The sequence below is a fragment of the Eretmochelys imbricata genome, chromosome 21, assembly GCF_965152235.1.
Source record: "Eretmochelys imbricata isolate rEreImb1 chromosome 21, rEreImb1.hap1, whole genome shotgun sequence".
NCBI lineage: Eukaryota > Metazoa > Chordata > Testudines > Cheloniidae > Eretmochelys > Eretmochelys imbricata.
Genome location: NC_135592.1, coordinates 15880238 through 15894523, shown reverse-complemented (window position 1 = coordinate 15894523; position 14286 = coordinate 15880238). Strand labels below are relative to the sequence as shown.

At 51.3% G+C, this 14286-nt stretch overlaps 1 protein-coding gene across 1 annotated transcript in view; it reads right to left on the bottom strand.

Annotated features, from left to right (window-relative positions):
- Positions 1-14286, bottom strand: part of CSRP1 (cysteine and glycine rich protein 1) — a 40677-nt gene that overhangs the window by 6771 nt on the left and 19620 nt on the right. Inside the window, exons 2-3 of the mRNA XM_077839360.1 lie at positions 4420-4532; positions 1842-2010 (exon numbers count right to left, since the gene is read on the bottom strand). Of these exons, the coding sequence (XP_077695486.1) occupies positions 1842-2010; positions 4420-4531 (281 nt within the window). The 5' untranslated portion in view covers position 4532. The remainder of the gene's footprint in view (positions 1-1841; positions 2011-4419; positions 4533-14286) is intronic.

The window sequence follows — 14286 nt, the reverse complement described above, 5'->3', positions numbered from 1 at the left end:
ACGGCAGGCTAGAGGCACTGTTGCTCCCATCATGTTGCAGGGGGCCAGCAATTCTGGCTGGAGAAGCTCCTCCCACAGCCTGGATGGCTTCCTAGGTGCTATAAGCCAAGGCAGGAGGGGAGAGTTCAAGACTTCAGCACAACATTTTGTCAAAATCCTTGCTGCTGTTTGACTGAAGTTTCCCTTTCCCCACCAGCTCTGCAAGGTGCACCAGGCGAGGTCTGCACTGCCCCCAAAAGGTGGGTGTTTACAGCACGAGGTGCCGGAGTCCGTCACTCGATGGAGGTAGGCGAGTCAACCCTATATCCTGCACCCGAGATTGACCCCGACTAGCTCTCTGTAGCCGAACCCAGCACCCACTGTCAGCATTGGTTCGGTTTCAGCAGCTCTCTTGGTATGGACATGTTATTAGGATGGACCGAATTACAAAGCACGCTTACCAAGGGATGCTGCTGCACAGCCGGGGATCACGTGCGCACCAAAGGCTTCGGTGGCCAATGATGGACCGAGAGAACGTCTACACTGCAGCATGTGTGCACGAGTGCCGTTGCAGCTCATGTAGACATTCCCACGCTAGCTGTATTCTAAGTAGCTGTCTGAAAACAGACATGAGGGTACAGTGATGCAGGCATCACCCTGGGATGCACAAATGAGTACGTAGCCGGGGGGGTCAAGCCGCCTTGCCCAGCCTGCACAGACGTCCACACCACAACATCTTCACTTCTATTTTTAGCAAGCTAGCTAGGGTGCAGCTAGCGCAGGTAAGTCTACACAAGCTGCAAGTCACAGCCCTGGCTGCCATGCAAACCTAACTGTAGACCGAACACCCGGCCAGATCGTCTGAAGGACCGAGCTAGAGATTGATCCAGGTGGCGCTTCATCTTCAAGGGGGCTACGTCCCTTTGGGATCTGCCTCGATGATGATGAACTCCATCGAGGTAAGAACTCCAGCACCTCTGGGATTTTACAGTGAGGCCACCTCAACAGAGCAATGACGCTGTAAACATACGCCTTTGTTGGGCAGCGAAGACACAGCTGAAGGGCTGGTGTACATAAGAAAATTTGTGCAACCCGGCAGCATTGCTCAGGGGTGTGAAAATCCACACCCCTGAGTGACGTCAAGCCAACCTAACCCCAGGGTAGACAGCACTAAGTCGATGGAAGAACTCTTCCATCGACCGAGCTACTGCCTCTTGGGGAGGTATGTTAACCACAGCCATGGGAGATCCCCTCCCGTCGCGCATTTGCTGTAGCGAGTGTCTCCCCCTAAGCACTGCAGCATTCTGAGTGTAGACATGGCCTAAGCCAAGCTCGGATTGTATTGGGCCCCAGAGTAGAGGCCTCCTGTTCTTCCTGGTACTCGAACTGCCCAAGAGGGCAAGGGCTACTGGTCTCGTTAGGCTCCTGCTAGGTCACGTTCTAGCTGCCAGCTTGATTCTGTTCTCAGGGTTGCCTTTGTTAACGGCAGGGGGCATCGTCTCAGCAAGTGAATGGCCCAGCTAGACTCCCAGCTGCAGCCAGGCACTAGACTGATCCAGTCTGCGGATCCTGGGCAGAGGCTGGCGTTTACAAGGCTGGGAAGAGCCTGCCAGCCAAACTGCTGATTACTAGAGGTCAGGAGAGTGCAGAACTTTACACTGAAATAGAAGGACGCGGTAGAAAGCAGGATCTCTTCAGAACAGGAAATGCTAGCAGAGCTGCTCAGCTCCCCAGGGTCCACAGTGCAGCTCCCCGAGGTCCACAATACCCCTCCCCACTGGGGCACCCAGAGCTGGCATGTGGGTACCTCTCTCCAATCCCCTTTTATAGTCACTATTTTTTAAATGAAGGCTCCAACTCACTCTTCGTATTGGATTCCCAGCGACTCTCCCTTGTCGGTGCTCAGGGTCCCTGCTCCCTGCCCATAGCCGTAGCCTTTGGGGCCATACTTCTTGCCATAGCAGGACCTGCAATAGATCTCTTCCCCGTGCACAGCCACGGTGGTGCTGTCCAGGTTCTTTTTACAGACCACTGGAGAGGAACAAGGGGAACGTCACCCGCAGACCTTGGCCAGGAGTCATCTCTGGCTTCTGGGCAACCAGAACACACTAGCAAGTCGGAGAGCATCAGTCCTCCCAAGACATATTATGTGTCAGATTTTAAGGAGTAAGGAAATTCCCAGACAAAACCTTTGTTAATGTGGAGTGTGCAGAGCAACATACAGATGAAAATTCTTACAGGAACATTGGCATGAGTTAAAAACAACCGATCCACCCACCCAGGTAAAAGCCAGGAAGTTCAGCGTTAAAAGGTGAAATTGACATTAACCCCAATGCTGCCAGTGGGCAGAGTGGATGCAATTTGGGAAACGACAAATTATGAAATCCCTTTACAAAGCTCATCTGCACAGTTCTAAGGGTTAATCAGGAATGGTGCAGGCAGGGGAGGGCTGCAATGGATGGTCAGTGATTCCAACCTTCAAGGGATTGGTTCCATGGGACGATAGCAGAAATTGTGTGTGCCAGGAGAAAGTCCAGCTCGGCCCAGGCCAACCCCGACTGGAGTGTTCTCCTGCCAATCAGGAGACTGGCAGCTTAGATAGCCGACGACAGGCAACACAGACAGCACTCTTGGATGCTTAGACACACTTGACCTCCAAGCCCTAGCGCTGGATCAGATAATCCAAGAGGAAGTTGTAGGGGCAGGGCTCACAACATCCCAGCTGGCAGTTACCTACCTCCGGCTGTAAAGGAACAAAGAGGCTGGAGGAAGGTAACTGCCAGCCTCTTTTACAGCAGGAAGCCGCTCCCCGTGGCCTGCTTGTCTCCTTGCCAGAAGAAAAATTTCTTGCCCTTAAACAATGTTTCAAGAATGCAAACAGAGCCGAGCGCTCCCCTCTGAACGCTCTGCAGGCCCAGCACTTTTCACCTAAATATGGGATCTTAAATCTGCGCTTCCCATCCCCATGACTAAATATGGTGCTTTTCCTCCTGGGCAGCAGCTCCCCGAGCGCTCTCTGTGCTTGGAGAGTAGGAGGGGGAAAAAGGAAAAGGACAGTTTTTGCCATGTAAGGAGGGTTATGTCAGGAATTTCTGCGGGTTAAGAGCTTCCCAAGCCCCCTGTAGCAGAGCTGGGCTGGTATTCGGAGCCCATGTAGCCCAGCGGTTCAGCTAATCCCCACCAGCTGAGCCATCAGGCATTTAATCTACATTTAAAACTTACACAGCTACATCTGTCCCGAGGGTGTTGGGGGCGGGGGGAGAAAAGCACTCCCACAGCCAATATAGCAGTGCTGGCAAAAGCCCCAGTGTAGACGCAGTTATGCTGACAGAACTGTGCTTCTGTGGGCCCGGCCAATGTCCTTTGGGAAGGTGCTGTTCCTACACAGGCAGAAAACTCCTTCGGTCAGCCTATGCTGCACCCACACCAGGCCGTACCTAGGCTCTGTAGTTCAGCTGTAGCCTTACGCTGGGGAGAAGCAAACAAAGACCGGGGCTCGCAGGCGTGCCCCAGTTCCTGTGAGGGGAAGCAGACACCAGAATGCACCTGTCGGGTGGGGCGATCCTGTGCCCTTGCATAAACTCCGGATTCTGTGGAAACTCCTCCCCTTCCCCTGCCATTACGATCTCTGGGGAACTACGTTGCTTGGGACAGGAGGTGCCGGCAGTGGAAAGCAGCTGCAATACTCAACCCAGCGTTTCTCGGAGCACAGGTGACCTCCACCCAGGTGGGAGCTAGTGCATCAGTTGCCGGCCTCCTTTCCAGTGCTGGGTGGCATGTGGAGGCCGCCGTACGGATGGGCTGAGGCTACGACTGCCATATGGGTGAGGGTGGCCCAGGCACCAAACTGTCAGTATCGGGTATGTTGCAGGCATTTGGTCACCAGAATGGCCAGCAAGCACAAGGCAAAGCAGCATCCTCTGTCCACAGATCCCCAGGTCCTGCAGGGTTCAAAGACCACACTCCAGCCGCCAGCAAGGTCCCACACAAACCCTTCTTTCTTCATTCAGAGGCAGGGCAGAGATGCGCCCTCATGGAGTTTCTAGCCCTCCACACCGCTAGCATGGCTTTGCTGTGGGATGGTACAACCAGGGCTTTAAAATGGTGCATTTAGGCATTGGCCTGCGCTTTAGACCCTAATGTGGTTTAGGGTTAGTGTTTCATTTAGCAATGTGGGGGCGGAAGTTGCATGGATGTTTTCCCAAAGCACTCCTGACATTTCAGTCCCTATATCACCCACAGTGCTTTGCAAAAATCCCTTCCCCACGTCTGGAGGAGAACGGAGAGCTGCTCCCAGCCCAGCAGTAATTAGCCAAATGTCAGCCGTCTGGGTCTGCTCTGCAGCGGCAGGGGTATGTTTACATTGCTGGCAAGAGCAAGCAGGCCACGGCATTGCCATGTCAATGGAAAGGCCAGGACCCCGTGGGGCGCTGTACTCACGGCACAAGAAGCAGGACTTGTGGAAGCTGTTGCCTTCGCACTGCACCTCCTCGGCGAAGTACACGATCTTCCGGCACACGCCGCATTTCTTCCCTCCGCCCCAGTTCGGCATCCTGTGGGAAACAGACAGGAAAAAACAGATTCACCCCAAGAGCACTGAGCAAGACAACCACTGGATGGTGCAATTAGAACCCAGGACACCCCGCAGGTGCCGGGGAAAGATCCTAATGTCAGAGGGACATCTCAAAACCCAGGTGTGTAGGCTCCAACCAAGGACATACGCTCTGCACCTAAGTCACGTGATGCACAGATTGGAGCTGCATATGCTGGCATTGCCTGCAAATCCCAGCAATGTTTCCACTTGTGTCCCAGAACTTTCTTGCCTGGAGCTGGAGCATAGCATTCTGGCACTTGTAGTTAGTGCAGGCGCCCCTAGGTGTAAGGGAAGAGTGGTGGGATGCGTTTGGTATATGGGACACACACTGGCTGCCTCAGTGGTGTCTTCAGCAGCTCTTCATCTGGCCCATGGCCGGGCCTAGATCCGTCTCTCTGCTCAGTGTGGCGATTCAGCTACCCTGGAGTGCTAGGCGGGGCATGGGCAGGAGATCAGATTCTTGGGTCACAGGGCACGCAACAGAGATTTGTGACCCTACAACATGGAGAAATAAGACACCCCTTCATTGCTTTGCCAGAGGTACAGGAATTTCCCCATTTCCTTGGACGCCTAGGCCAAGGAATTTTAGGGGAGAAAAGGAATCTAGACAGATCTGGGGCCCAGGAGAAGTGCTGTTAACCTAAAGTACCCCTCACCATAGTATCACCTCTGGACGTGAGAATTTTTGTCCCCTTTGGGCATGACTGACCCTGTACTCTTCACCAGGCCAGAGAGAACCAGCAACTCACCGTTATAAAAGGGTAAAGGAATGGGAGCTGGAAAGCGGAGAGGAAGAGAAGTCTCACCCCGCATTCAGAGCCCTGGTTATCTCCCAGTGGAATGACAAAGCAACAGGCCTGGGGCAACATTCCCCAGGGACTGGCGAGCTGGAGTGTGGGGGAGGAGAGGGCTGGAAGAGCAGCCTGAAAAATGTCACTAGAATCTGAACATCTGTCCTGCATCTGCTGGTGAGGATGAGAGAGGGGAAGGGGATCCTAGATAAAGGCAAGAGACAACATCTGTCACTGTGCCATGTATACCCAGACTCCGCAGTCCTCCCAATGCCCCAACTGCACGTGCTATTGGAGTATTAGCCTTCCACATGGCCTCCCTGTTCCTGGGAGATTGTAGTTTTATCTTGGATCCAACGCCAGAGAAGAGAATCAAGGAAGCCCAGGATATCTAGAGACATGCCCACAGACTTGACAAGGCAATTAAATGTTTTGTGACATTTGTCTAGGCCAGCCCTGAAGTTCTAACTTGACTGTCGTGGGTGGAAAGTGGGGCTTCCCATGGGGTCTCCTCTTTTCCTGGAAACTCAGTGCCAAAAGGGTATCAGATGGAGACCACCGAGTTGAGGCCCTCCATGTGCGACCTCAAGTTTTATAAAGTGCTGAGTAATCAATCAGGATCAGGCCTTCAGCTAACCCCCAAGGACAGAACAAGACATAATTCATCATCTAAACTGGCTTCTCAGTGCATTGCAGGCCCCGATACCCTTCCAGGGCCGGTCTCATCCTCTGCCCCCGCCAGCCCGACGGCACTGGGCTGTAGAGCGGTTGGGACAGTGCTTTCTCTGGTGCCATGCGGCCAGGTAGAGAGATTATTCCAAGGACCGTGCACCCGGTGGGAACACGCAGCCTTGTGCTCTTTGGCACAACATCAGTGAAAGCAGCAGGGCAAGTTCCCAAGAGATACAGACGGGTTTGCCCAGACTGACGCCACACACCAGCCAGAAGAGTTAACGGCCTCTGCCAGCTTTAGTGTTACAGACATGATGAAAAAGAAGCATGGTTCAGTGGTTGCAGGGGAGGGGGCAAGAGGGGAGGGGAAAGCCTGGATCTGGGGGCCATTCCTTATTCTCTCTCGGACTCCCTCTGTAACCTAGGGCAAGTCACAGCCTCCTTGTGCCTCAGGTCCCCCGTCTGTACAATGGGGTAATACCCCTGCCCTGCCTCACAGGTGGTTGAGGAGAATAAGTGCACTGAAGACAGTGAGACCCTCCAATACGGCGCCATCACTGCACTATAGATATTTTAGACTGAGAGGTGAGGCTGCAAACTCCACCTGCCCACACAGTCCCGGTGAGATTGCCCCCTTGAGTGTTGGCAGCATGAGGCTGTCGTTCTTCTGTCAGGAGAGGTCGAGATCTTGCAGTAATGAAAGAGCTACATAAAATATTCCGCAAAACTCCTGATTTAGGGCTTGTCTACACTTGACATTCACAAGTGGCAGGGCTGCGACACTGCAACGTAGACACTCACTATGGCAACAGGAGGGGTCCTCCCCCCACTGTAGTTAATCCCCCCACCCCACCGCACCCCCCTCTACCCCAAGAGACCGTAGCTAGGCCAGCAGAAGAATTCTTCTATTGACCTAGGACTATCTATGCCGGGGGTGAAGTTGGCTTAACTATGTCACTCGGCAGAATGGGTTTTTCCACACCCCTTAGCAACACAGCTGGGTCAACCTAGCTTTTTAGTTGAGGCCAGGCCTTACGGTCAGTCACTCATTAAAGGAGTTTGGTGATCTTAGCCTAGGTTCAAGTATGCCTGGACTCAGGCCTGGGACAGCAGAGAGCTCCAGGTCAGGACTGAGGGCTGGTCTACACCGAAAAAGTTACAGCAGGATCGCGTCATCTCTCGGGGGTGTGAAAATCCACCCCCCGGAGAGACCTAGGGAAGCTGACCTCACCCCCGGCATAGACAGTGCTAGGTGGATGGAAGAATTCTTCCGTCAAGCCAGCTGGTTAAACACCCGCAATGGGAGAACCCCTCCCGTCCTCATACGTAGCATCGAGGCGGAAGAGGTAGTCTTTCAAGTGTAGACGTAGCCCCGTGGTTCTCAAACTTTTGCACTGGTGACCCCTTTCACATAGCCAGCCTCTGAGTCCGACCCCCTAATAAATTAAAACACACTTTTGTATACATTTAACACATTATAAATGCTGGAGGCAAAGTGGAGTTTGGAGTGGAGGCTGACAGCACGTGATTCCCCCCCCCCATGTAATAACCTCGTGACCCCCTGCAGGGTCCCGACCCCCAGTTTGAGAACTCCTGACGTAGCCTGGGGGACAGAGCGGAGCCCAGCACCGGGCTAGCAGGGGAGGCTGCAGGACGGCATTCGCGCATTGGCGGAGCGGTGAAGGGGGCTGACCCCGCGGCTAGGCCTTGCTCTGGCAGTTCCTCGGAGTCACAGCAGAACATTCCAGTACCAAATATATGTAAGTAAGTGGCCTGCCTGAGTTGCAGGGATAAACAGCTACCTAGGATGGGGGATTGTGTCAAGGGACCACCTAAGGGCGTCTTATGGGCAGGGTGACCCACTTAGTTAAAAGATTAACTCCAGCAGTCTGCAGCTCCTTGCTCCTCCCCAGTGCCCTGCAGGCTGGGGTTTGTGCATTTTCCTTTCTGCTGCCCTGGATGGCCTTAAAAGGACTGTTTCTCAGAATCTAATTTCACTTGGCTGGGGTGGGAGGGAGCTCAGTCCCGCTCAAAAAGGGCGGCTCCCTGGAGAACAAAGCCATACAGCACCAGGCCGCAGGCAGCCCAGATGCAGACGCCCTGCAATTCCCAGGACAGTGCTCTGGGGAAGGCCACTTCTGTGATTAGAACAGAGCTTCTCTGACCCTTAGAGTACAATCCTAAGCATTTGCCCACCCGCCCTATGTCAGATACCAGCCTCCCCCGTTTCAGAAGGGACAGAGAGACCCATCACCCCCTACTCCTCAGTTCGTCCCCTCCCCCCCACTACTCCTGGACAAATTCCATCTCTAGTAACTGGCCAAAGCTGTAGTTTCAGAGATACACACATATCTGTTGTTCAGTGCTCCAGCGTGTGCTGTGTTCCACCCCAGAGGCAGCTGCAACCAAGTTCAGTCTAGCAGGATTTAGAATCATAGAATCATAGAATATCAGGGTTGGAAGGGACCCCTGAAGGTCATCTAGTCCAACCCCCTGCTCGAAGCAGGACCAATTCCCAGTTAAATCATCCCAGCCAGGGCTTTGTCAAGCCTGACCTTAAAAACTTCCAAGGTAGGAGATTCCACCACCTCCCTAGGCAACGCATTCCAGTGTTTCACCACCCTCTTAGTGAAAAAGTTTTTCCTAATATCCAATCTAAACCTCCCCCACTGTAACTTGAGACCATTACTCCTCGTTCTGTCATCTGCTACCATTGAGAACAGTCTAGAGCCATCCTCTTTGGAAACCCCTTTCAAGTAGCTGAAAGCAGCTATCAAATCCCCCCTCATTCTTCTCTTCTGCAGGCTAAACAATCCCAGCTCCCTCAGCCTCTCCTCATAAGTCATGTGTTCTAGACCCCTAATCATTTTTGTTGCCCTTCGCTGGACTCTCTCCAATTTATCCACATCCTTCTTGTAGTGTGGGGCCCAAAACTGGACACAGTACTCCAGATGAGGCCTCACCAATGTCGAATAGAGGGGGACGATCACGTCCCTCGATCTGCTCGCTATGCCCCTACTTATACATCCCAAAATGCCATTGGCCTTCTTGGCTACAGCAGGCACTGAATCCAACTGTTTGTCCCCCTCAATGGGACAGGTTTTTTCAGGAGCAGTTGTGGGAGAGGGGTTGGGATGATCCCTCTTTGACCCCAGCTGTATGACAGATTTAACAGTGCAGATGCAGCCTAAGAGACTGTGAAAGTAGAATGAATTATATTGAAATTATAATTCATTAAAGAAATGCTACTTGAAGGGTTTGTTGAAATATAGTTGTCAGGAAGAGAAACATTAAGGAGTGTGAGACAATGGGTCCTCAAACTAAATTAATTTAGAGCTCCTACTGAGCTAGGAGATTGGTAAACGTTAGTATGCAAATAAGATATGTATGTATATTTGTCAGTTTCTCTTTCTTTTGTCTCTTATGTTAAATTGGCTTTGGCTTAGCTGTATAAATAAGTTATCTTGAACCCCAGAGAGGGGCTCACATCTGGGTGCATTAGCAAAGTGCTTTGCTAATAAACAGAGTGGTCTGACAAATTATGTGAGTCCTGAATCTGACTTTGACAATTTGGAGGTTCCATCGAGATGGCAACCGTCTTCACTGGGGCCGTGTGACTCCTGCCTGTTCTTAGGATGGCCGTGGCAAGCTGGCACCTGGGCATTTGGCCCGAGCGGTCCTCCGCCAGAATGGAAGGGTGCATGACCACAGTGAAGTCTACGCCATCGAACCTGTTGGTTCCCACTCTGTTCTGGTAGGGATCCCGGGATCTGACATCAGGAATCTGGTCAGGTAATTATTTCTGTGTTTTGTCCGGACTGAGAACTGTCTTGTCTCTGTGTCTATCCGTCCCGCCTGTGGTGTGTTTGAGTCTGGGCGCCATCTCCGTCCGGTGATCGGCTGACCAAAGGGTTCCTCTCCCCACGGTCTGAGTGAGTGAAATCTGCACAATCGCAGCCGTACTGCGCCTTGGGTAAAATCCTTGGTGTGAAAGCAAGAGCGATTGAGGCAGTAGCCTGTGGGCTCCTTTCGTGTGTTGCACCGGGCATCGCTCTGACGAACCCGACTTTCCTTCTTGTGTGATTGGTGTGTGAATCATAGAATTATAGAATATCAGGGTTGGAAGGGACCCCAGAAGGTCATCTAGTCCAACCCCCTGCTCGAAGCAGGACCAATTCCCAGTTAAATCATCCCAGCCAGGGCTTTGTCAAGCCTGACCTTAAAAACCTCTAAGGAAGGAGATTCTACCACCTCCCTAGGTAACGCATTCCAGTGTTTCACCACGCTCTTAGTGAAAAAGTTTTTCCTAATATCCAATCTAAACCTCCCCCACTGCAACTTGAGACCATTACTCCTCGTTCTGTCATCTGCTACCATTGAGAACAGTCTAGAGCCATCCTCTTTGGAACCCCCTTTCAGGTAGTTGAAAGCAGCTATCAAATCCCCCCTCATTCTTCTCTTCTGCAGACTAAACAATCCCAGCTCCCTCAGCCTCTCCTCATAAGTCATGTGAAGTCCTCCTGTATAGGTAACCAGACGTCTAAGTTGGGACAGTTCCCTAAAAGGAACGCCGGCTCAGTTTATGTATTTTAGGAAGAGTCCGGACTCCTGTAAATTTCTGGAAAAATGGTCTAGGCTAAGGGGGTCAGGTAGAGTGGCTACTACCACCACTACGCTTCTGTCCCCAGAAGCCTTTACAGCTATTCTGAGGGAAAATGGGCCCTTTTCCCACAGAAATGATCTATAAGGGACTGCTGCAGGCAGCAGGCAGAGAGAGAATCTGATCAAAATTGTTTACTATTGGGTAATGTAATCAAAATCACTAAAGGATATAAGGGGTTTCTATTGGAACTTAACTTGGCTGCTTCTGGTTGTGTCTAGTTGTACAAGATGGAAGTGTAATCGGGGTACAGTTGTGTAAAAGAGTAATCACAGTTCAAGGGATGTTAGGCAAAAGAGAATTTTGTGTGTGTGTATAGTGCTAAAATCTGAAGCTGTGTCTCAGCTATTACCTGAGAATAAACTTATAGCTTGGTACAGCAGAGAAACTATTGCAAACATGGTCTGTTGCACAAGAGGGGAAACTGAGGTACACCACCTCATGAATTTCATAAATGACCAGTGAATGGGGTAATTCACTAGCCTGACTATAGAACAAAATAAGTACAGCCTGGAGGTAATTCTTCTGTTTTTCCTGCAATTAGCAAGGGAATTTGGAAAAGAAAGTGGTATTATTATTAAGCAATAATCTGTCCCCACCAGGGGGGTGGAAATTGTTTCTTTTATTTTTAGACTCTACAAGCAAGCTGGCACCAGCGGAAGAATAACTCAGAATACCATGGATATGTGTTTTGTGGTTGTTTGTCTGTGGTGTTTGTCTTGTTGCTAGCATTGTTGTGTTTTAATGAACAGAAAACCTCATGACATGGGTGGGGGATGGCTTCAAAAGGCTGACCTTGGGGGGGGGGGGCACGGGGGGGAGATGTGTATGGGAATGCAAAAGGCTAACTTGGGAGAATCCCAGAATTCAGTGGCCACTGTTAGGATCTTGGGACAAAGACCGAGTAGACGTCTTAAAAGACAAACTCGGCCAACCTAAAACTAAATTGGCAAGAGGAGAGGTTGATTGTTTCATGCAGTGGTGGGAAGAGGCAAATCATAGATGGACAGAATCAAAACTTGCCTCTCTCAAAGATTCTGGCTTCTATCCCACCAGATGCAACTCATTTTACTGTTGTTGATTTGTGCTCTGCTTTCTTTTCTGTCCTGGTTCACCCTGACTCCCAGTTCTTGTTTGCCTTTTCTTACAAGGGGCAACAGTACACATGGACCACACTGCTCCAGGGGTATACTGAAAGCCCGTCATATTTTTCCCAAGCATTAGCCCGAGACCTTGCTGACCTTGTTTTCCCGTCCAGGTCCACACTAGTCCAATATGTAGATGATCTACTCCTCTGTTCCCCTTCATTGTCTGCCTCTGAAACTGACTCTTTAGTGCTCCTTACTGCCCTAGCAAATAAGGGACAAAGCTTCTCGCTCTAAACTACAACTCTGTCAAGCTTCTGTCACATACCTCGGCTTTCTCCTCTCCCAGGGTTCCCGTGCACTTTCACCCGCATCCAAGCTATCCTTAGCTTTCCCCGACCCTGCTCCCCACGCCAGGTCTGGAAGTTTTTAGGCATGGCTGGATTTTGCAGACAATGGATTCCCCAATATGCCTTCCTTGCAAAACCTCTCCAGGAACTCACTCGATTCTCTGTGCCTGACCCCATGCCGTGGCCCCCTGAGGCCAATTCTGCCTTTTTTCCCCTCAAACAGGGTTTGGCTTCTGCCCCTGCCTTAGGGCTGCCTGACTATTCTAAGCCTTTTACCCTTTTCTGCCATGAACAACCTGGGTGTGCACTTGGAGTTCTCACTCAGATGCACGGAGAAAAGAACCGACCAGAGGCTTATTTCTCTGCCACTTTAGACCCTGTTGCCCAAGGCTTACCCCCCTGCCTGCGTGCTGTGACTGCCTAGTTGAAATGTCTGATTCCCTTGTTCTCCGCTCTCCTCCTACCCTCCTGGTCCCTCACTGACCTCACCCTGCTCCAAGACTCTGCCCCAGAAACCGAGAAAGAATCCTGGGTTGCCCAAGGTTGCTCTCTACATCCCGATTCCTTTTGGCGCTCGCCTACTGGCGCCTTTGTAGCCCCCTTTTCACTCTACCCATCTCCGGCCGCCCTGCTACACTGTGTAGCGTGTGTCGGAAAGGAGGGGATGGTCTCTGCTGTAACTAAGACAGGATGGTGGGCCCCCCATTTTAGCTCTTTTGCAGCCCGCCACTGTGCAGCCTGTACCATTTGCCAAAGCCATAATATTGGTAAACCTGTAAAAGCGGCCCAGGGGTTCCGGGGCCTGCCTCAAGCACCGTTCTTGCACAAATGCCTAAGTGTCAACAATATGAATTGATATTGGTTATGGTATGTTTATTCGCTGGTTGGATTGAAGCCTTTCCTTGACACAAGGCTGACTCGCTGTCTGTTGCCTAATGTTTGTTAAATCATATTAGGCCTGCCAGGGGAATTCCTGCTACTCTGTCCAGGGATCGGGGTACACATTTTACTGGACAACTTGTTCAACACCTGGACCGTATATCGCACATCAAACACCTGTTGCACTGTCCCTACCACCCACAGAGTGCAGGGGCAGTTGAAAGACGAAACGGTGTACTTAAGAATAAGCTTGCTAAAATTTGTGACTCTACAGGATTAAGCTGGCCCGTAGCCTTACCATTAGCTCTTATGGACACGAGATCCACTCCATCCCAAAGGCATAAATTAAAGTCCCTTTGAAATTGTTATGGGACGCCCTATGCGAGCTACGACGACCATTACTCCCGTTCCAGATTTGAACTTGACTCACAGTGCGCTCCTTCAGTAATGCGAAGGACTAATGCAAGCTGTAAGTCACTTCCATTCACAGGTTCGAGCCACCTGGCCCACGGAACCCACCTCCAATGCTTGCCACAGCCTCGAGCCAGGCGATTGGCTCTACGTATGGCGCCCTCATTGAAAGCACGCCTTGGAGCCCCGGTGGAAGAGTCCTCATCAGGTACTGCTTACTACACAGACGGCTGTTAGACTATCTGGCATCGCAGCGTGGATACATGCTTCACAGTGTAAGAAAGCACCATCCCCAGAGAACCAATCGTCACCTCAGGATGACGCAGAGTCAATTTTGACTCCAGAAGAAGATGTAGAGGAACAGTCTGCAACGCCTTACAATCTATGCTCTCGTAAGGGTTGCCAGAAGCAGACGCTGTTTCTCGGCTGCTGGCATCTTACGGTCTGGGGAGACCACGGTGACAGTTCTTTTATCTGGCAGCAGGTGTGGATAGCTCAGACCCTTAATATTTCTAATTGCTGGGTCTGCAGCCACATCCCAGCCCACTCTCAAACTGGTGTTCCTGTCCTGGCTATCCCACTCAAGTCCCCAGACCTCACTGGAGGGCCTCGTCTGTTTAACAAAATATGGAACAGCAATGATACTTGGGAAGTGGTGGGAATAAATGCATCTCAATGGATCAGTGTGGTGGAGGGAAAAGGTCATTGGTGTTGGGTGTGTAATGGGACAGGGCTGGATCTGGGGAAAAGCCGTTGCCTTCAGCATATTGTGGCCAATGGCGTATGGGATTATTCAAACAAAACTAAAAAGTGGTTGGCCGGATATGGAGATATGAATTTTTTCTCAACCTGGGATCAAACAGAG